Source organism: Pan troglodytes, chromosome 4 (assembly GCF_028858775.2).
Source record: "Pan troglodytes isolate AG18354 chromosome 4, NHGRI_mPanTro3-v2.0_pri, whole genome shotgun sequence".
Lineage (NCBI taxonomy): Eukaryota > Metazoa > Chordata > Mammalia > Primates > Hominidae > Pan > Pan troglodytes.
This window is the reverse complement of record NC_072402.2, coordinates 90,906,878-90,930,354: the sequence shown is the minus strand read 5'-3', so window position 1 is coordinate 90,930,354 and position 23,477 is coordinate 90,906,878. Positions and strand designations below refer to the sequence as shown.

Below are 23,477 nucleotides of genomic sequence, written 5' to 3'. Positions count from 1 at the left end.
GCAGTAGCAGATTAGCGTTTTCATATCTTTTTCTGACTCTGACCCTTCTGCTTCCTTCTTCTGCATACAAGAACCCTTGTGATTACACAGAGTCTACCCATATAATAAGAATAATCACCTCATCTCCACTATATGTGATTAGAACCTTAATTCTTCTTTGCCATGTAATATAACATATTCACAGGTCCTGGGGGTTAGGACATGGACACACTTGGGCAATCATTGTTCTGTCTAGCATACATACTCTTCCTTAATATTTCATATTTCTTTCTCTAACATTCTCTCCTTAGTCTTTAAGCTATTGAAAACACTATGTATTTCCCTTATTTATTCTGTTTGTTTTATGTTTCCTCAAATTGAATGTATGTTGCTGAAGGCAGGGGCTTTTGTCTTTACTTTCTTCTTCCCTGGAAAATGGCTAGCTAGAAGAATGCCAGGCATATAGTAGGCACTCAATAAATATTAGTAAAGTAAATAAAATAGTGCATAATGCTAGCTGAGGTAACACATGGCAAATAAGTGTTTATCCTTCAGGAGAGATTATGATGTAACATAGTTCTTGTAATCTTCATCATTATTGACCCAAATACTCATGATGTAATTTTGAAGAAGGTGGGGTTATTAGTATTTACCTAGGGGTATTATAGCTATTGTATCATGAAAATGTTTTTGATTAGACCTGAAAGAGATGTCTCCTAGTTAAACATAGACTCCAGTGTTAACCAAGTCATTGTTAACTGTTTTTAATAAAGATTTGGAGGAAACATTAAAAACAGTATTTTAATGCACAAATATGTTAGAGATAGCTAATAAGGTGAACGATAAAAAAGAGTAATGATAGTACTCAAAACATAACTTCAGCAGTGAGAATATAAGTTTCTGTTTTCAATTCCATAGCTCAGTTACATTACAGTTATGAGAGAGCAGATTTTGCATTATTTTATGTGAAAAGTTACTGAGTTTCATTTTAGTGTTAAATTAGCCTAAAATGTAAAATGGATTTTTAAAAATACTAGTACATTCTTGAATAATATTTATTCAAATGTTATGTTCATCATTGCATTTATATATGATTTTTAAAATTTTTTGCTAATGTGTTTGAAAGACAACAAGAGTTATCAGGTTATCTTCAGTAAGAAATTTAGAGGCCATATTGTCCAACTTCTTAACTGTATCATGTCTTAACTCTCCTATAGGACTTATGAGCCACTTCCTCCAGGAGTTCTTTCTTCCAGAAGCTCTCATCCCTTCAATCAGTCTAGTGTCCCATAGTAGCATCAGAGGATTATATACCAGAAAACTCACATATAATCTTCTGAAGACCTGATGAGCTCCCCCTACTAGATAGGGATCTACTTGATGATCTACTTGATTCATCTTAGTCTCCCAATAGCAAAGGACCTGTCAGGTCGTATGTTATAGATACATGTGCATCAAATGACATAATCAAATCCAACAGCACCAGTTCATTACTCATCATCTGCTTTAATCCATCCAGTAATGTGAAACTCACAATCTAATGAGTTATCATTCTTATATATGGTATTATTCTTATCTTTTTTCTACATATGTATATATATATGAAACCAGAATTCTTTCTTCCTGTAACTCACACTATGTATTGATAGCTCTTTTCCTCTCAAGCAGCACAGAATACATCTAGTTCCTCTTCTACATGACAGCTCTACAACTTGCTAAAGGCATATATCACATCCCTCCGGAATATTTTCCTTTCAAGCCCAAACATCCTTAGTTATTTTTGCTGATGTGTTCATCTCATGATTTCTAAAATAAAGCAAATGGAACTCACCCAGAATCTACCTGAAGTCTGACAATGCAGAATACAAGAAAATGATTGATTGCCTGCAGTGCGTTCCTGGGCATGGAATTTATACACGATCATAATATTACAAAATAGGTAACAATATGTGCTGTTTTATCTTAATAATTATTTATTTCCTTGACACAGTTTTCTTTCCTTATATTTATTAGCGTCTATTGATTTCCTTGCCTCTGCTATCCCATAATCAATTCTTGCCTTAATGCTTCCTGGCAACTTATTTATTCTGGCAAAAAGTATTAAAAGAGTGACTTCATTGTGTTGGAAAAGACTCTTTTATTTTGCCCTTAAAGAAAGAAGATATAATTTATTTCACCAGTACCAACTGAGGTGTCTTACTCAGTTCTACAGATTTTATTCTGAATTAATATCAAAAGAATGCTCTATCCCCATGTGACCCAGCAATCCCTTTTCTGGCTCTATACCCAAAGGAAATGAAATTATCGCCTAATAAAGATATGTGCACTTTCATGCTTATTGCAACATTATTCCCAATAGTCAATATATGAAAACAAAGTAGTTGTTCATCAGTGGGCAAACAGAATAAGAAACTGTGGTATACACATATAATGGAATACTATTCAACCTTAAAAAAGGAGATCCTGCCATTTGCTACAACATGGATAGGCCTGGGGGACAGTGTTCTAAGTGAAATAAGCCAGGCATATAAATAAAAATATTGTGTGATCTTATTTATATGTGGAATCTAAAAAAAGAGGTAAAACATGTAAAGAATAAAAGAAAGATTATAAGGGTCAGGGTATGGTAGAGAAAATGGGGAGATGTAGGTCAAAGGATACAAAATAGCAAAAATACAAGATAAACAAGTTAAAAGATCTAACATACAACATGAGGACTAGAGTTAATAATAGTGTATTGCACTTTGGATTTTTGCTAAACAAGTAGATTATAACTTTCTTTGCCATGAGGAGGAGCCAGGGGTAGTTGGGGGAGAATGAATAAGTAAGATGATGGGTATGTTAATTTGTTCTACTGTAGTAACCATTTATATGTGTGTGTGTGTGTATCTTTTATGACAGCATGTTATATATGTGATATACAAAATAAATTTTTAAAATAATGTTCAAGTCATAAGCCTGTCTATAGTATCATAAAGTGTTAGCTCAAAATATAAAGTTATTGGCCCAAGCTTTAATTTTAATATGAAGCTTTTATAACACCAACATATTTTAGAAGACTTACAAGAATAATATCGGTCAAGCTATAGGAGGAGGTTTCGTTGGGAGATAGGCTTGAAGATAATTATCTCTGAATGAAAGGTTGATAGCCTCAAGAGCAAAAGTCTTGGGAAAGTATCAGTCATGTGGGCAAACTTTATCATGTTTCCTTAAGCAGAATTTAGAACAGGATCACACAGCAAGAAATATCAGAACAGGAAATAAAAAACTTTTAAAGTATCTCATGCAACTCTATTCTCACTCAATTTTTTTTAATATGAATTCTATAAATACATGTAGAAACATGTAAAATAAACATTTATAAAGGACGTATTTTTCACAATGCATGTAAATTAAGAGATATGGAGAGAAATGTTTTGGCTAGATGGTGTAATTGTTTGACAAAAGTGTAAACATACTTAATGCAACTGAATTGTACACTTAAAATGGTAAAAATGGTCAATTTTATATTGTGTATATTTTACCATGATAGGAAAAAAACAATTTTATAGATTAACAAGAGGATATTGAGGTAAAATAATATTGTAATGTGTTCTCAAGTAGAGCTCAGATCATTTAGAATACAGCATACCATTACCATATGATATGAAATATGGCAATACCTAGTTACTGAACTCAGACTAGTTATTTAGAATCATTTAGGGAATATTTAAATACATTAACAGAATTTTAAGACTAAATTAAGACATAAGAGTTCATCATTTATACTAATATTTGTTTTCTTAAATGGAGTTACTCTATTATCAAAACTGTTGAGATGTTCAGCATCCTGATTTCAATCACTGAATTAAATATTATAATATTTTTGCTCTTGTTTAATGTTTTATAGATTATAGATGTTTATAAATATTTTATAAACATTAAGTGAAATAATTTATATAATAAAATAATACAATATGTTAATATAAAAACATTTTAATGTTTTATAAATGTTAAGTATGATAAACATAATTGTTTAATGTTTTATAGTTATAGCTACATTTTGAGTGTTTTAAATGTCATTTACTAATCATCTAAAGCATATAAATGAATGCATCTGGATTTTAACTCAGAGTAAATTATTTCATAGTTAAGGCAAACAATTGTCAAATACGCTGATTTTAAAAGAACTATTATTTATTGGCTTATTTCATGGAATAAATGAGTTTATACTGTTTAGAATGTATCAGTTTATATTGTTTAGAAATGAACTTGCCATATCCACTTAGATAGAGATGCTGGGAATGTTTGTCAAACAGCAGTGTCAATACAGAAATCTTTTTATTTTCTCATTTCAAATGAAACACAAAATGATCTCTTTATCTCTTCATAAATATTTAGGCACCAGAGGTTGTGATGAGACTTTTCTTTTCAGAATTGTTTTAAGCTGTTTTCTACACTCAAATGTGGAAAATTTCAGATAATATTAGTTTTTCATGCGTTTTATTTAATAACAGCAGAGAAATCATAAAGGGAAGCTATATGGCTGGAACAAATGGAGACTGTTTCTGAGAAATTGCAGTTGTCCTTGATTTTTTATTTACTGTTATCTACCACAAGGTGATAAATTTGACAAAAAGTCTTCTTAATGGTTTCTGTGCATGAAGAACTAGTTTTCATTCTCTTAATGAAGTGCTTCATCATCCACTCTTTTCCTGCCTAGTGGTCTGAGGCACTGTTAATATCAAGACTTCTGTCTCCAGTGAAAATCAATGCTTCAAAAATCTATTACATAGCTTACAACAGAATTGTTTCACTCTTCGTTCTAAATAATAAACATTATATAAAATATAAATACAAAATTATAAAAGTTACATTACATATTCACGTACTGTATGGTAAAACAAACTTTTTAAACATACTAGAATAGGTTGAAAGTTGATATTGGCCAAGTGAAATCAAGGGAAGGGTATGTTTTTTGGCTCATAAAGTTGTTTGGTATTCATTTGACCATAAAAATTATATTTTTAACCCATTCTTTATGTTTAAATTTATCTTTGTTTGATTTTTATCTTGCTTTTTAAAGGTTAGATATGGTTTTATCCACAGTTATTTTACCAATATTAAATTCTTAATGCTAAATCCTTCATTCTCTCTAAGAGAATACTCACTCTTATTCTGAGTATATAAACTTACCTACTTTATAGAATTTATCATTGTAATCCAGTAAGTGACCTTTAATACTCTCTTTCTTCACCAATCTCTATACACCTACTTTTCTTATTCTTTTATTCCTCTTGTCTCTCAGGAGTGTTCTTCATAAGCTGAAGGGATCTAAGAGAACACCATTGTCCATACTTCCATTTCTGGTCAGATTACCCATTATAGCAAAGCTCAAAAGGATACATAACTATAGAAGAAAAAAATAACCCATAGTGGCCCCATCTGATAAAATGAAATATTTTAGATAATTTCCTTTATTATTTTCATATATTCAGCCTATTGTCCAAGCCTTCTTAATTCCTCCGGAACACTGTAGGATCATAAACTTCATTGAACAACTTCCCCAATCTCTTTTTATTTTCAATTTACCCACCTTTTCTACAAAAATATATATAAGATTTTTTTCACAGCTAAAAAATAATCACAAAACTTCCTTTTAGATGATACTGCTAAACATTTTCTTATCTTTACTGCCATATTTCTTGAAAAAATCACTTGTATGGTAAGGTGTAATTTTCTCATCATGCACTCACTTTTAACATTTGACAGACTGGCTTTTATTCTCCAAAACTCTATCGAAATCAGAGGAGCTTCTTTGTCCTAAGCCATTCTGGATTCTCTTCAGTACTGATACTCCCTTCTTAGTGGAGTTCTCGAAGGACTGATGCTGTCCTTATTAAACTCTACCCTCTTTTCAGGTTTACATAACGGAGTGACTCCCTGTTTTAGTCCTTTAACTTTTTGATGACTTCCGGCCCCTATTGGCTTAATGAGGAAGATAAGAAATTAAGAGAGAATGGCAGGTTCAGTTGACAAAAAGTTTTGCAGATTTTGCACCTCAACTTTTGTTAAGAAACATCAATAGACCTTATGTTTCCAGGCAACATTAATACATAATTAATAGTTAATTAACTTATATCTAATTCGTATACCAGATTTTTACACATACCTCTCAGGAAGTATCAATTATAAAATGTTTAACTTATTTGAATGTATAGTGTCTGAAACGTATACTTCTCAAATGCATGTTGGTATTTAAAAATCAATTTACAAATTTAAAAGGTAACTTATTAGTTCCATATGAGAACAGTTTTCCATTATTTTAAGTTCACGTAATACATCATATTAAATTCAATTTGCAATATGTTCTAATGTAGTGTATAAGAATTGACAAAATAACCATCGTTGTGGGGTTTCTGCTTCAACTGTGACATGGAAGGCCTACTTTGATCATCGGTGAAGTGGTCGAGTCTTCTTAGCAAAGTATTCAACATTCAGATATTGATTGTTTAGAAATAGAGTGACCTCATTTATTTACAAGGAAAGACAAAATATTCCACATGCATAGCCTCCTGCCCTTCCTATGCTACTCATATTGTATTTGAATTTGAAAACTGCTATTTTTCAATTAACGATGGGACTGGATTTGAAGATATAGGAAAACAAAATCAATGATTTTGGTATTGCAAGATTGTCAAGTCTCTCCTTTCTCCCACTATAAGCAAAAGTCTCTATTAATCTAAACCAAGCATTCATAACCCTTATATATATAGCAATGGAAGCTCCAGGATGTTACCATGTATTGTTAAAGCCCAAAACTAAGTATAACTGAACCCATCCAATAAATATGAAATGAAAAGCTATTATAGCTGGAAGAATTTGTTTTAAAGAACTTTTGAAAATTTTAAATAAGACCAACATTGACTGCTTACCTAACAAATTTGAACTTTATAAAGATATGTTAAAAGGTTTATTTTACACAAAATTCACTTAAATGGAAATCGTTCTTCAGCAGCAAGGAAAGATCCCATCTTCTTTGCTTAATGCGCATCGCACTGAAGCTTTATGGCTATATTAGAATATGCAACTCCCCATGCCAAGATTTAATTAAAGTTTAAATATTTGAAGGGCTGGTGATAATGTTGCCTCTAATAAAAAATTTACCTGTCTTGGGATCAATAGAGAAATAAGGTTGTCCCTGAAGAATGCTGTAAACGACTCTGGCACTGTTTCCATAGGTCGGGTCATCTGCATCTGTGGCCTTGACCTGGAGTACATATGCACCTGGAAAATAAGACAATATCACTCTAGCATTTTTGTTTTACTACTTTCAAGGTCATGACTCTTATCTGCTGGACTCGATTTTCCTTTGGTATTTGACCTATGTCAAGTACACCATGAGTACATGATGTCACTGAGGATAGTTTAACCGTTATAACCAAAATGTTGAGCAATGATATAGTTAGTGAAAATCATAAGTTTAAATATGCATTTTAAAAGTTGTGTCCATTTCCAGGAGCTGGATCATCGAAATGAAAGTCATCATGATACCTTTATTGATTGGCACACCAAAGAAAGCATGGACACCACTTATATTAGCTCATCTGCTTACTATTGATGTTTTAATTTTATGATTAGGATATCAATAGAGAGGCTAAAAGGTTTAGAGTGTACTGAACATTAGAGGTTGTTAAGTAATTTGCAATTGCAATTTAAAAATTAACAACTATCTACTAGCATCAGGAAGCCTTTAATTAGAAAAGGAATATTTGAGAAATTGAGAAACCATAAATAATTGCAAAATAGTTATAAGAGCACTTCTTTGCCTCAAGATTGAATTAACCTAAAGATTCAGTGACATAAGAAGACACCACAATCAAATGATCTGCAGCTTTCCTAATTTTTTTTTGGCATGGGTGTATTTTTTCTGTACTAAAAGAAGTTGAAGGGAGCTTTTCTTTGTATTTTCCTTATCTGTTCATAAGCATATTGAAATCAGTCTCTAAAAACTTTTAAAGTGAGTATCTCTTCCTAATATCCTGTTCAAGTTACTATTCTGAGTTCAGAACAAAGTGAAATCAAAAGTACCCAAATTTTAGCAAATAAAATAGACATATGTATATGTGTATGTGTATATATGTATATATATATGTGTATATACACACATACACATGTACATCCAAAGTTATGCAGTGAGCAGAACTCCCTTAATCTGCTGGAAGCACTCAAAGTAACTGTTCTGTTTAGTGAAAATAGGATTGTTCCTTTTCATTCCATTACTCATTCAGCCTTTTCTCTAAGAGTACAAATTTGGAGCAAACCATGTCTTCCTAGATTACTATAGAAGCTAAAAGAATGAATTACTTTTTCATTTCTACCATTTTCTTTTAATAAAATGTTAGGGTTGTGACAAGAGTAAGAAACAATAACTTTTTGTAGACATTCAATGCCAAGGTCTTTCAGTTTAAAATGGTTGAGTGAATCTTGGCTATATTAACAGAGGAAAAACATATTACAGCAGCCTTTCCCAAGAAAAGAAACTTTTAGAGGGAACTTTTAGAGAGAATGTAGATAAACATTACTAGGAAGTCAGGAGTGAAGACTAATATTATCCATCGTCATCACCATCATCATCATCAACATCATCACTATCATTAAACACAATTTGACCAATGTTTATTTCTACCCAGCATTGGGTATCTGTATTAAAGATTCATTAAAACTACCTTTCTATAATCCTGTAGAAATCAACAGTTTATTAAGAGTAAAGTCCTCTCTTCCCAACAGCATTTTCCCCCAGAATATTCATCAGGATGTTTTCTATCCCTCCACTATACATGTGTTATATAGGCAAAGTCTACAAATATTCACTACTGTCCTAATTCTGGATATAAATATTACAATTGAAAAACTATAAATTGTTCTACATGTTGGGTATATTTGAGGAAAATAAAAGTATTATACTTAGTTACAAATAGGAAATTAAAATATTTGAGAAATAAGAAATATTTAGTGAAAAACATTAATAAAATTTGCCAAACTAATACCGTATTGCAATTTATAATCGGGAAAGTAAAGATGAACACGTATTGTCTTTACTTTCACATTTTTGTTTTTAATGTTTACATGAACCTCCACTATGCTGAACAAATATGTTCTTCTAATAGTTGTATTAAATTGTTTATATTAATTATTTTTACAGCTCAAATATTTAAAGGAGTGAATTGGAAAATACTTCATTAATGCATCGAAGTTGCAAATATTTTTTCATAAAACTTCACTTTGTGCTACTTAAAAGGATCACTGGATAGCAAGAATAACTGCATTCCTATCATATTTCTTCAGCTGTATCTATAGAATTAAAAGTAATTGTCCACTGAATTACAGTATAGGTTAATCCTTCTTTAGTGAAAGAGCAGATTCCAATGTAAATTCTCCAAAAGTTCTTAAAGATTGCCTTTCTGGGTGTTTACAAGAATGGAACTAAACACCACGATAGCAGCTTCTTTGTCAGCTGCTTGATGACTGTCACCAAACTCATGCAAAAGACAGAGATTTCATACTCTTTCCATTAAGAAGTCTCGGTCAATTGCCTGGAGCATGCAAATCTCCGAGGACTACCTTTTTCAGTGCTTGGATAGCACACCAGCTGTTCCTGACACTATTAAACACTAAATACCCAGGAGGTAAGAGCAGGAGGTTGTGGTTGGGGCATGTTTAATGTGCCACAAGGAAATAATACAGTCAATGATTTGCACAGAATCTGAAGTAGTCTTGTATGTAGCAGTGAGCTTGAAATTTATTCTCTTATCATTTGAATCCAGGGATGACAATATAACCACTCTAAATGGTTATATCTGCAGAGAGAATGCAGCTCATAGAGAAAACACTCTTGTATAAGTGGTCAGGGCCAGAGTGCAGAATTTGCAATGGAGAGTATCAAGTCACTTCAAGTTCCCATATAACACTGCTTTGTTCAGTAACAAATTAGTGTATATTTAGTAACAATGCCAGCAATAAAAGTTATTTTATAGTAATAACTATATTCTATATCTTATACTGTCACTCAAAGGGAATAAATATTTATAAAACTATGATAAAGCAAAGAACAGAGAAACTGATCATTGAGTATGACAGAACTATGATGAAGAGGCATCAGGAGATGCCCACATGATACAAACTCCAACTAAATAAGTGATCACTAACATTTAAATGACTATGAGTTAGAATTCACATGAGATCTGATTTGGATATTGTATTGGTCAGCTCAGGCCGCAATAACAAAATACCACAGGCTGGGTGTCTTAAACAATAGAAATCTACGTTCTTACAGTTTTGGACACAAGAAGTTTGAGATCAAAGAGCAGAAAAATTGGGTTTCTGATGAGACCTCTCTTCCTGGCTTCTCAGTGTGTTCTCCTATGCCCTTTCCTCTGTGCTCAGACAGAGAGAGGGAGAGAGGCAGAGACAGAGAGAGAGAGAGAGAGAGACAGAGAGAGGATCTCCTCTCTGGTGTATCTCCCTTTTTTTTAATAAGGTCACCACTTCTATTGGATTAGGACCCACCCTTAGGACTTCATTTAACCTTAATTACCACCTGAAAGGGTCTATCTCCAAATACAGTCACATTCACGGTTAGAGCTTCCACATATGAATTTCAGAAGGATTCAAGTCAGTTCATAACATATCATTTTAGTATACAGATATGTATATGTTTAACTATATGTGGAAATTTAACAACTTAGTAAAGCATAATTTATTTCTATGTTGTAAAATTATAGTCATAACATAATGTGATCTCAGTAATTTGCAAGCAAACATTCATATCATAATAAAACTCTGATAGACTTATTAAACAGGCATACATTACCTAGATGAATTAACTTAAATTTGAGTCAATATTTTTTGTCCAATTTATGTTGAAAACACTAATAAAAAGTATAATGTTTCACTTTTTAGATTCAATTTTGAGAATTCATACATATAATATCTTATATGGTCAGACAATACATTTGAGAATTCATACATGTAATGTCTTATATGGTCAGACAATACATTTACATGGACACAAATGCACAGAACGATTTAATAGTTTGTAAATACTCCACTCAAGTTAATGAGTATATGAAGTGCCAGGCACACTGTCCAAGGTGCTAGGGAAACACCTTGAACAAAATTGAGAGACCAACTCCTGAAATCTTATATCTTATCTAAAGGGGAATGGGAGGAGAAACAGATTCGAGGTGAGAGATTTTAGATGGTAATCAGGAAAAGCAATTTTGTAAAATTTCATTTATGTAGAGACCTGAATAATTTTTTGCACTTTCCTTTTCCCCCTAATTTATTTATTCTTTACTTGACAATATTGTATGTATTTCTTGTATAGAGCACGTTTTGAAATATGTATACAATGTGGAATGACTAAACTGAGCTAATTAACTTATGGATTCCCTTACATATGTATCTTTTTATGTAGTCAGAACACTTAAAATCTACTTTCCTAGCAATTTTCAAGAATACAATATATTCCTATTAGCTGGAGTCACCATGTTGTGTGCTAGATGTCCAGAATTTATTTCTCCTGTCTAACTGAAATTGTGTATACTTTGAGCAACATCTCCCTAGTCACTCAGTTTCCCCTAACCACCTGTATTAGTTTGTTCTCATACTGCTATGAAGAAATACCAGAGGCTGGGTCATTTATAAAGAAAAAAGGTTTAATTGACTCATAGTTGAGTATGGGTGGGAAGCCCTCAGGAAACTTACAATCAGGAGGGAAGGTGAAGGGGAGGAAAGGCACCTTCTTCACAGGGGAGCAGGAAGAAGAAGTGCCAAGCAAAGGGGAAAAAGCCCCTTATAAAAACATCAGATTTCATGAAAACGCACTTACTATCATGAGAACAGCATGGGGGAAACCACCTCCATGATCTGATTACCTCCACCTGGTTCTGCCTTCAATCCAATCAGTTCTCCAGAAGGCTGTATATGCTCTGAATCAGTGTCCAATATATGGTACCATTTCTCGCATAGCCAGGATTCACCAGTCCAGAAATCAAAGGGTGGACACGGAAACACTCACCATCACCCCTAGTGATCCACTAGCAAACTTCTTGCTTCCTGTTTCTGCGACATTACATTCTGCTGGCCTAGTAGTCTTAGTTCCAGAGGGAGAAATGCTGACACCAGGAGATACAACAATGATTCCATTAAACTGGAAGTTAAGATTGCCACCTGGCCACTTTGGGCTCCTGCTAACTCTAAGTCAACAGGCTAAGAAGGGAGTTACAGTGTTGGCTGGCGTGATTGACCTGGATTATCAAGGTGAAATCAGTTTACTACTCCACGATGGAGGTAAAGAAGAGTATGTGTGGAACACAGGAAATCTCTTAGGGCATCTCTTAGTATTACCATGGCCTGTGATTAACATCAATGGGAAACTACAACCACCCAATCCAGGCAGACACAATTGGCCCGGACTCTTCAGAAATGAAGGTTTGGGTCACTCCACCAGGTAAAAAAAAAAACATGACCTGCTGAGGTGCTTGCTGAAGAAAAAGGGAATACAGAATGGGTAGTAGAAGAAGGTCATCATCTATACCAGCCACGACCACGTGACTTGTTGCAGAAATGAGTACTGTAATTGTCATGAATACTTTTTCTTTATTTTGTTAAGAATATGTTTGTGCATGTATACATTTGTACTAAGAAAAATATCTTCATTTTCTTTATCATGTGACACAAGATTTATTGATTTCATATCAGCATTTAAGTGTTGTTAACTTTATGTAATAGCATTTAGGTTAAGGATTAGTGCACTTCGGGTTGTATGAGGGATAACTGTATTAAGTTAGGTGTAATTATGACCTTATTGTCTTTATTTGGGGATTATGTATGACTTCAGGAGTTGTGTATGGGTTCAAGTTGACAAGAGGTGGACTTGTGATGGTTAATATAGAGTGTCAACTTGATTAGATTGAAGGATGCAAATTATTTTTACTGGATGTGTCTGTGAGGTTGTTGCCAAAGGAGATTAACATTTGAGTCAGTGGACTGGGAGAAGCTCACTTGCTCTCAATCTGGGTGGGCACAATCTAATCAGCTGCCAGTGCAGCTAGAATAAAGCAGTCAGAATAAGGTGGAAGGAGCTGACTTGCTGAGTCTTCTGGCCCTCATCCGTCTCCTGTGCTAGATGCTTCCTGCCTTCAAATATCAGACTCCAAGTTCTTTGGCTTTTGGACTCTTGGACATACACCTGTGGTTTGTCAGGGGCTCTTAGGCTTTCAGTTACAGACTGAAGGCTGTACTGTTAGCTTCCCTGCATTTGAGGTTTTGGGACTTGAACTGGCTTCCTTGCTCTTCAGCTTGCAGATGGCCGATTGTGGGACTTCACCTTGTGATCTTGTGAATCAATACTCCTTAATAAACCCCCCTTCATACATACATCGATCCATTAGTTCTGTCCCTGTAGAAAACCCTAATACACCACAATTCTACTCACTGCTTCTGTGAGTTTTAATTCCATGCAGAGGCAGCTCTGGGTGAAAAAGGTCCTGAAAGTGTTGAGGGAAACCTCAGGAATATCAGAGCCACCTTCACTGCGGATCAAAAATCAGATGGAAGAGGTGGCAGAGAAAAATGGTCATGTATGACTTTTTAAGCCACTGTTAGGACTCCTGTGGGGTTTAACTACCCTTTCTACATTGATTTATTTTTATCTCATTATCTCTACCTATCTAGTATACTTACCCACTAACCTGTATTTCAGTTTTTATTAACATGAAAGAGATATAACTAACTACACATTAATTTTTCCCCAATACAAAACAGAAATTTAGTATACTTGCACACAATTTATACTTATTGTATGGTGCAATTGCATTAATTTAAAATTACATGAAAGCTTAACTAAAATAAAAATATACTGAGTGAGAATGTAACAAAGTGAGTAGTACTTTACAATTTGCAATGACTATTTGATTTACATAGTATTTTCATCTGTGATTAAATTTTGTTGTTTTCCAGTGTAATTTCTTGAACCTTATTTTATTCATTAAATATATTGAACAGGCATTTTATAAAAGCACATAAAAATCCATCTTACAATTTTTAACCAACTTCCTTTCAGCGGACACTTTGTTAAGAGGATTTTGTTTATTTCCTCTATTACAAACAATTCTGCTATTAGTAAATTCTTGCCATTGCCACAGCTGGATCAAAAAGCATATAGATTCAACATATTGAGCTGTATTGTCAAGGTGACTATCAGAAATTGTACTTCTTTACATTCCTATCAACAAGGTATATTTTCTAACATTCTCATCAGCCCATATCCTAATTATATGTATTTTTTATTTTATGCTTGAACTTTAACAGCATGTAGTTTTTGGTCATTTCTAGTGTGTGTGTGTGTGTGTGTGTGTGTGTGTGTGTGTACAAGCTGCACTCTTTCTTAACCCACTTTTTTCATGTATTATATCTGTGTCTATCTGTTGAAAGGTTAATTTACTAACTTATCTTTATTTGGTTTCATTTTTATGTGGTTACTTTAAATGGTTTTCTTTTGTGTGAATGTGTTTATATCTATGTGTGCATGTGTGGTATATATACCTTAACAAGTATTATCCTTTAGTTGTGTTTGGTAAACTTATGTGGGTTTTATAGTTTAGTCTTCTGAATTTCTATACAATGAGTGTGTGGGTTCTGAAGCCCAGACCAGGCAAGCCAGCTTAATTTCATGACATAACTACAGAGGGCTTGCTTCTGCTATTTTATGTATCATGTAATAATCATCTGTTATTTATTTGATTTAATTAAGACTAATAATATAAAAGCTTGGGATAAATTTTAAGAATCATCTGGCATAATGTTTCCATTTTACAATCCAATACTTGAAGGCCAGTGATGTTAAAATCATTCTTATTGGTACTTAAAGACATTCTCATCCAAAAGGTAGCAAGTTGAGAGTGGAACTGAGCCCCACTAACTCACAGTTTCAGTTAAAGTAGTCATAGTTAATTCATTCATGTCTTCTTTCAATCAATTTTGTTAATTCATTCATGTCTTCTTTCAATCAATAAGTATTTACATTTGTATACTATGTACCAGATGCTACTTTCAATGAACAATAAAAAAGTATGTTACATAATTATTTATTTTGTAAAATGCTACTTCTAGTATGACAGTTTTGTATTCTAGGTATTATTTCCATTGGAAGTATTCAATAAACTTGCTAGGAAGACATAGAAAATAGATAAATATAAGCAGATTATATTTAATATATGGCCTCTAGAAAATATTTTTAAGATTTTTCATATGTATAGGAATATTCTAGTAATTGCATGTGCTCTTGCTTTTTATCACTCTGCCATTGTCTTAACAGGTTGAGGTCCTCACCTTCTCACAATTGGAAAGCTGAAATGAATCCTGTCTGCTTTCTCCTTCAGCCCCTTCAGTTCCTTTAACATAGGAACATGGGAGTCTTTGAGCCAACTCACAAGATTGATCCTATTACTTTCATTGATTACAAAAATAAAATGGAAATAAACAAAACAGAACAAAAACACATAAACTCTAATGGGTTTCTATCACTATTTAAAAAAAATCATCTAAACTCATTGACATGTTATGAACAGTGTGACATGAATAGATTTCAAATGTGCCTTGCAGATTAGATTCCAACTGTGCTGCCAGAGACCCCATGCTGTGACTACTCATACTTATTTACTGTTTATGATGAAGCTCTTTCATGCCTCTGTGCTCTTGAACAGGTGATTCTGCTACCTGGAGGATATTTGCCTCACTGTTGATGTCCAGGTCCATGTCACTTGTGTAAACTCTTTCATTTCTGATCTCAAACAGAGATAATTTGTTCACTCCTCTATAATCTCATCACACTTAGAATATTTTGAGTTTTTAAAACTCAGTACATGTTTTTTCTTACTATAGTAAAACAATTTTACACCAACAGCCTTATCATATTTATCTTTATACACCCAGCACCTAGCAGAGATCTGTCATTAAGTCCAAAATAAATGTTTATTGATTAGATATGTATAGTACTCACATAGACCTTTACACAGAAAAGACAGAAATACAATACACAGAATTCTGTAAAGAGTGACCTGGTAGCTGGTTATGATCTTTAGAGTCATTTTCAATACTAAATTGGGGGTTCTGCTGATATTGAATTTTCTAATGTACTTCACTGTTTTCAATTTAGAGAGTACAACCAAAAGTAAGCAGCATTACTTTAAGAAAAATCACATAGGCAAGAAGACTTAGCCAATTTATGGAATGCAAACCAGGAGAGTTAATGTAAATTTCTTTGCAGAATAACATGAACGTTTCTCAGAACTGATGCATGTAACAAAAAGAGAGAGATTTCATGTAGCAAATCAGTTTCTTTTTACTTTTGCCTTGTGTATATACATTGCATTATGATCTAGAGATAAAACAGAATTAGGAAAATTATATTTTCTAATTCTTATTTCAGAATTATAAATATACTAAAGTTGCTTTCAAAATAAAAATGCAAAAGAAAATTGAAATTTATTTTCAAATAAAATTTAAAAATTGTACATTCTATTATATAAAAAAGGCATTATGCAGCAGAGAAATGTAAAACAGAAAGAATATATGTGTGTGTGTGTGTGTGTGCACGTAAGATGCTACAAAGGAATGGAATACTATAAGACATTGAAACAAGGGTGTGCTTGCTAATTTTAAGTGTCAACTTGACTGAATTAAGGAATACCTAGAGAACTGGTAAAGCACTACTCCTCGATGTGTCTGTGAGGGTGTTTTCAGAGAAGATTGCATGTGAGTCAGTGGATTGGATGAGGAAGATCCACCCTTAGTGTGGGTAGATACCATACAATCAGTTGGAAGCCCAAATAGAACAACAACAACAAAAAGATGGAAGAAAAGCTATTTTCTCTTTTGCATGTACGTTCTCTCTTGCCCTCCTACCTTCCCCCATGGAATCATGCAGAAAGAGTGCCCATACTGGATGAAACTTCTCAATCTTGGACTTCCTGTCCTCCAGAACTATAGGTCAAATGAAATTCTCTTCATGATAAACTTCCCAGTCTTAGGTATTCTATTACAGGAGCACAAAACAGACTAATTGGTCAGAAAATTGATGCAAATTGGAGTTGTTGCTATAACAAACACCTGAAAATGTGAAAGTGACTTTGAAACTGGGTAATGGATGAGACTGGAAGAATTTAGAGGAGCAAACTATGAAAAAACCTAGATCACCATGAACACAGTATTAAGAGAAATTCTGGTGAGGGCTCAGAAGAAAAGAAATGTAGGTAGAGTCTGAAAGTTCTTAGAGCGTTTTTAAGTGGTTGTAATTGGAATGTTCATAGAAATATGAACAGTAAGGGTTGCTCTTGTGCAGTCTGAGATGGAACTTAAGAAAAAGGTATTGGAAACTGGAATAAAGGTAGTCCTTGTCATACAGGATTATGAAATACAAACCAGAGGAGAGTTAATGTAAATTTATTTGAAGAATGACATGAATCTTTTTCAGAACGGATGCATGTGACAAAAAAAGAGAGCGCTATTTCATGTTTCAAATAACTGGTAGAATTGTTTTCATATCCTAGAACTTTGTGGAAAGTAGAACTTAAGAGCAATGACCTAAGATACTCAGCAGAAGAAATATCTAAGCACCACAGCATTTAGTGTGCTGCATGGCTTCTTTAAGCCACTTGAAGTAAAATGAGAGAGGAGAGAATGATTTAAAGACAGGACTTAAAATTAAATTAAGGCAGAAAGTAAAATTTTTCAGTATTTTTAGCCTAGCCATCTAATAAATGAAAAGTGTGTTTATGAGATCAAACTAAGGGGGTGGCCAAGCGACCCTTTGCTAAAAAGATTACTATGGAAAGAAGGGGGGCAGGTGCTATTCTTCAAAACACTGGTTGAAAGACTCAGAAGGCATTTCAGAGCACCTCAAGGCTTCCTTTGCCATCACAAGCCCAGTGCTCTGGGAGGGCAGAATGGTTTTCATGGATAGATCCAGAGTGCCCTCCACAGACTCACTGCTGAGAACTATCTAGGGACTCTGCTACCCACATTCCAGCACAATGCTCTTCAGCCACCCCAGCCATGGCTCAAGTGGGCCCAGGGGAGCTTTGACCCACCACTCGGGAAGGTGCAAGCTGTAAACCTTGGCTGTAGGGTGTTTATTCTAGAGGCATGCAGAGTGAGTGGGCTGTAAGATCATGGTAGCCTTCACCTAGAGTTAAAAGAATGTCACAGAAACCCTGGGGACCTAGTCACATACTTGTCACAAGGGCAAACTCACCCCAGACAGCCCCAGCTATGGCAATGTCCTATAGATCTGTATGAGTGAGGCCATGTGATATGGTTATGTTGTGTCCCCACCCAAATCTCATTTTGAATTGTAGCTCCCATAATTCCCTTATGTTGTGGGAGGGACACCGTGTGAGATAATTGAATCATGGGGATGGTTTTCACCATACTGTTCTCATGGTAGTAAATAAGTTTCATGAGATCTGATGGTTTTATGAAGGGAAACCTCTTTCACTTGGTTCTCACTCTTGTCTTGTCTGCCACCATGTGAGACATGCCTTTCACCTTCCACCAGGATTGTGAGGCCTCTCCAGTCATGTGGAACTGTGAGTCCATTACATCTCTTTCTTTTGTAAATTGCCCAGACTCCAGTGTTTTTATTGACAGTGTGAAAAAGGACTAATACAGAAATTGGTACCAGTAGAGTGGGGCACTGCTGTAAAGATACCTGAAAATGTGGAAGCGACTTTGGAACTGGGTAACAAACAGAAGTTGGAACAGATTGGAGGGCTCAGAAGAAGACAGGAAAACGTGGGACAGTTTGGAACTTCCTAGAGACTTGTTGAATGGCTTTGACCAAAACACTGTTAATGATATGGACAATGAAATCCAGGCTGAGGTGGTCTCAGATGGAGATGTGGAACCTGTTGGCAACTGGAGCAAAGGTGACTCCTGTCATGTTTTAGTAAAGAGATTGGCTGTATTTTTCCCCTGACCTAGAGATTTGTGGAGCTTTGAACTTGAGAGAGATGATTTAGGGTACCTGGTGGAAGAAATTTCTAACCAGTAAAGCATTCAAGAGGTGACTTGGGTGCTGTTATAGGCACTCAGTTTTATAAGGGAAGCAGAGCATAAAAGTTTGGAAAATTTGCAGCCTGACAATGCAATAGAAAAAAAATCCCATTTTCAGAGGAGAGAGTCAAGCTGGCTGCAGAAATTTGCATAAGTAACGAGAAGCCAAATGTTAATCACAAGGACAATGAAGAAAATGTCTCCAGGGCATGTCAGGGACCTTTGTGGCAGCCCCTCCCATCACAGATCTGGAGGTCTAGGAGGAAAAAAAATGGTTTTGTGGGCCTGCCCCAGGGTCCCTTTACTGTGTGCAGTTTAGGGACATGGTGCTCTGTGTCCCAGACACTAAAAAGGGCCAATGTACAGCTCTGGGCCATGGCTTCAGAGGGTTCAAGCCTCAAGCCCTGGCAACATTCACACGGTATTGAGCCTGCCAGTGCACAGAAATCAAGAATTGAGGCTTGGGCCAGCGCGGTGGCTCTCACCTGTAATCCCAGCACTTTGGGATGCCAAGAAGGGTGGATCACCTGATTTCAGGAGTTCGAGACCAGTCTGGCCAACATGGTGAACCCATGTCTCTACTAAAAATACACAAATTAGCCAGGTGTGGAGGTGCATGCCTGTAATCCCAGCTACTCAGGAGTCTGAGGCAAGAGAATGGCTTGAACCCAGGAGGCAGAGGTTGCAGTGAGCTGAGATCATGCCATTACACTCCAGCCTGGGAGACAAGAGTGAGACTTTGTCTCAAAAAAATAAAATAAAATAAGAATTAAGGCTTGGGAACCTCTGCCTAGATTTCAGAAAATGTATGGAAATGCCTGGATGTCTAGCCAGGGCGGGGCTGCCCAACACCATGGGAACCCACTTCTTGCATCAGTGTGACCTGGATGTGAGACATGTAGTCAAAGGAGATCATTTTGGAACTTTAAGATTTGACTGCCCTGCTGGATTTTGAACTTGCATGGGGCCTGTAGCCCCTTTGTTTTGGCCAATTTCTCTCATTTGGAATGGCTGTATTTACCCAATGCCTATATCCCCATTGTATCTAGGAAGTAACTAATTTGCTTTTGATTTTACAGGTTCGTAGGTGGAAGGGACTTGCCTTGTCTCAGATGATACTTTGGACTGTGGACTTTTGAGTTAATGCTGAAAGGAGTTAAGACTTTGGGGGACTGTTGGGAAAGCATGATTGGCTTTTAAATGTGAGGACATGATATTTAAGGGGTGAAATGATATGGTTTGGCTGTGTCCCCACCCAAATCTCATTTTGAATTGTAGCTCCCATAATTTCCTCGTGTTGTGGGAGGGAACCAGTGGGTGGTCATTGAATCACAGGGGCAGTTTCCCCCATACTGTTCTCGTGGCAGTGAATAGGTCTCAAAAGATCTGATGGTTTTATAAGGGGAAACCCCTTTCACTTGGTTCTCACTCTTGTCTTGTCTGCCGCCACGGGAGACATGCCTTTCACCGTCCACCATGATTGTGAGGCCTCCCCAGCCATGTGGAACTGTGAGTCCAATTAAACCTCTTTCTTTTGTAAATTGCCTCTTTCTTTTGTAAATTTCACCGTCCACCATGATTGTGAGGCCTCCCCAGCCATGTGGAACTGTGAGTCCAATTAAACCTCTTTCTTTTGTAAATTGCCCAGTCTCCAGTATGCCTTTATCGGCAGTGTAAAACAGACCAATACACCATGTCAGAGAGTCCCCAACCAGACAAAGCATAGTGGATCCCTGAGAGTAGAGCTGGTCTCAAAAAACCAAACTGTAGGGCCATCAGCATGCAACTCCAAACTGGGAAAGCTATAGGCATAAGACTCTAGCCCTTAAGATGTGCTGGGTATACCAAGCCCAGCAAAGTCATAGGGGTGTAGCTTTCTGAGGTCTTGGGGGCCCAAATTCTACCCCAATGTGTGCACACATTATTCTCTACCTATAAGACTTAATGTTGTTTACCCTGTTGGGCTTTGGACTTACTTGAGAATAGTTACCCCTTTCTTCTTGGCTAACTCTCCCTTTTGGTATAGGAATGTCTATCCTATGCCTGTCCCACCATTGTATTTTGGAAGCAGGTAACTTGTAAATTCACAGGCTCACAACTAAAGAGGAATTTGCTTCAGAATGGATCACGGTTTGAATCTCACCCATATCTGGTTTAGATGGAATTTTGGACTTTGGACTTTGGAGTTGATGTTGGAACAAGTTAAGACTTTAGGGGCTACTGGCGTAGAATGAATGCATTTGATTGTGAAAAGGACATTAATTTTGAGGGCCAGGGTGGATTATTGGCACCACTCACCATTACCCCTGGTGACCCAGTAACAAATTTTTGCTTCTTGTTCCTGCAACTTTGTGCTCTGCTGGCCTACAGGTCTTAGTTCCAGAGAAAGGAATGCTTCCACCAGGACACATAACAGTGATTCCATTAAACTCAAAGCTAAGACTGCCACCAGGATACTTTGGGCTCCTCATGCATCTAAGTCAACAGTCTAAGAAGGGAGTTATAATCTTGGCTGGGGTGATTGATCTAGAATAGAGAGGTGAAATTGGACTACTACTCCACAATAGAGGTAAGGTAGAGCATGTCTAGAATACAGAAGATCCCTTAGGTTTTCTCTAGTATTATCATGCCCTATGATTAAGGTCAATGGGAAGTTACAATAATTCAATCTATGTAGGACCAGGAATGACCCAGAGCCTTCCTGTAAATAACCATGACCAGCTGATGTACTTGTGGAAGGCAAAGGGAATACAGAACGGGAAGTAGAAGAAGATGTTAATAAATGCCAGCTATGAGCACATGACTAGTTGTAGAAATGAAGACTAATTATCATAAGTATTTTTTCTATATTTTTAGAATATGTTTATGTGTATTTATACATATATTAAGAAATATTTGTTTTTCTTTATGTTTTATTCTTTCATCATCAAATATAAAATATATTGATTTTATATTAGTCTTTAAGTATTGTTAATTTTATATCATAGCATTTAAGTTATGGGACATTAGGCAAAGGGTAAGCATCACCCAAAGACTTTATCTCCTCTTCAGGGGAAGGAATTAAAGTATTTTTAATTGTACAAAGGATACTTGTATCATATTAGGGGGAGTTATTACCTTGCTATTGTCTTTATTTGGAGATTAAGTATGGCTTAAGGAAATGCATATGGGTGCCAAGTTAATAAGGGTTGGATTTGTGATGGTTAATTTTAGGTGTCAGCTTGACTGAATTAAGGAATACCTAGTGGTATGGTTTGGCTCTGTGTCCACACCCAAATCTTATCTTCAATTGTATTCCCATAATTCCCATGTGTTGTGGGAGGGACCTGGTGGAAGAAAACTGAATTATGGGGGCAGTTTCTCCCATAATGTTCTTCTGGTAGTAAATGGAGTCCACGAGATCTGATGGTTTGTTTTATCAGGGGTTTCTGCTTTTGCGTCTTCCTCATTCTCTCTTCACCTACGGGCATCCATGTAAGAAGTGACTTGCTCCTCTTTGCCTTTTGCCATGATTGTGAAGCTTCCCCAGCCATGTGAAACTGTAAGTTCAATTAAACCTCTTTCTTTTGAAAATTGCCCAGTCTTGGGTATGTCTTTATCAACAGCGTGAACATGGTCTAATACACCTAGAGAATTGGGAAAGCACTACTTCTGTGTGTGTCTGTGAGGGTGTTTCCAGAGGATATTTGCATGTGAGTCAGTGGACTGAGTGAGGAAGATCCACCCTCAATGAGGGCAGGGACCATCCAATTAGCTGGGGGCCTGGATAGAATTAAAATGGCAGAAAAAAAGTGATTTCCACATGAGTGTGCATTCTTGCTGTTTCACCTTCCACCATAGGATAGCACAGCAAGAAAGATTTGTCCAGATGTAGCCATTCAATCCTGGACTTTTCAGCCTCCAGAACTGTCAGCCAAGTAGATTTCTGTTCATGATAAATTACCCAGTCTTGGGTATTTTGTTTTAGCAGTACAAAATAGATTATAACAACAAGATCTGCTTTGTTCTGTGGGTCCTCTTTCTGTGTTTGCTTAGATTCATAAATGCCTTCTCCATCCTCTTTATCTTCAGCCAGGACAGCATATAAGGTATTTTACAAGAATAAGTGCGTTTTTGTTTTTGATACAGTGTCTCACTCTGTCACCCAGGTTGGGGTACACGGGTATAATCACAGCCTACTGCAGCCCCAACCTGGTGAACTCAAGCAATTCTCCCACCTCAGGCTCCCAAGTAGCTGGGACTATAGGCGTATGCTACCACACCCAGCTAATATTTGTATTTTTGGTAGAGACAGAATTTTGTCATGTTGCTCAGGCTGGTTTCACACTCCTAGGCTCAAGCAATCTACCCACCTCGACATTCCAAAGTGCTGGGATTACAGGCATGAGCCACCATTCCCA

The 23,477-nt window shown here is 35.8% G+C and overlaps 1 protein-coding gene across 5 annotated transcripts in view; it reads right to left on the bottom strand.

The window, feature by feature from the left end:
- CDH12 (cadherin 12) overlaps positions 1-23,477 on the bottom strand; it is a 1,102,231-nt gene that overhangs the window by 96,983 nt on the left and 981,771 nt on the right. For all 5 annotated transcript variants that reach the window (XM_024356657.3, XM_024356660.3, XM_024356659.3 and 2 more), the window contains one exon: positions 7,126-7,245. In XM_024356657.3, coding sequence (XP_024212425.2) covers positions 7,126-7,245 — 120 coding nt within the window. The remainder of the gene's footprint in view (positions 1-7,125; positions 7,246-23,477) is intronic.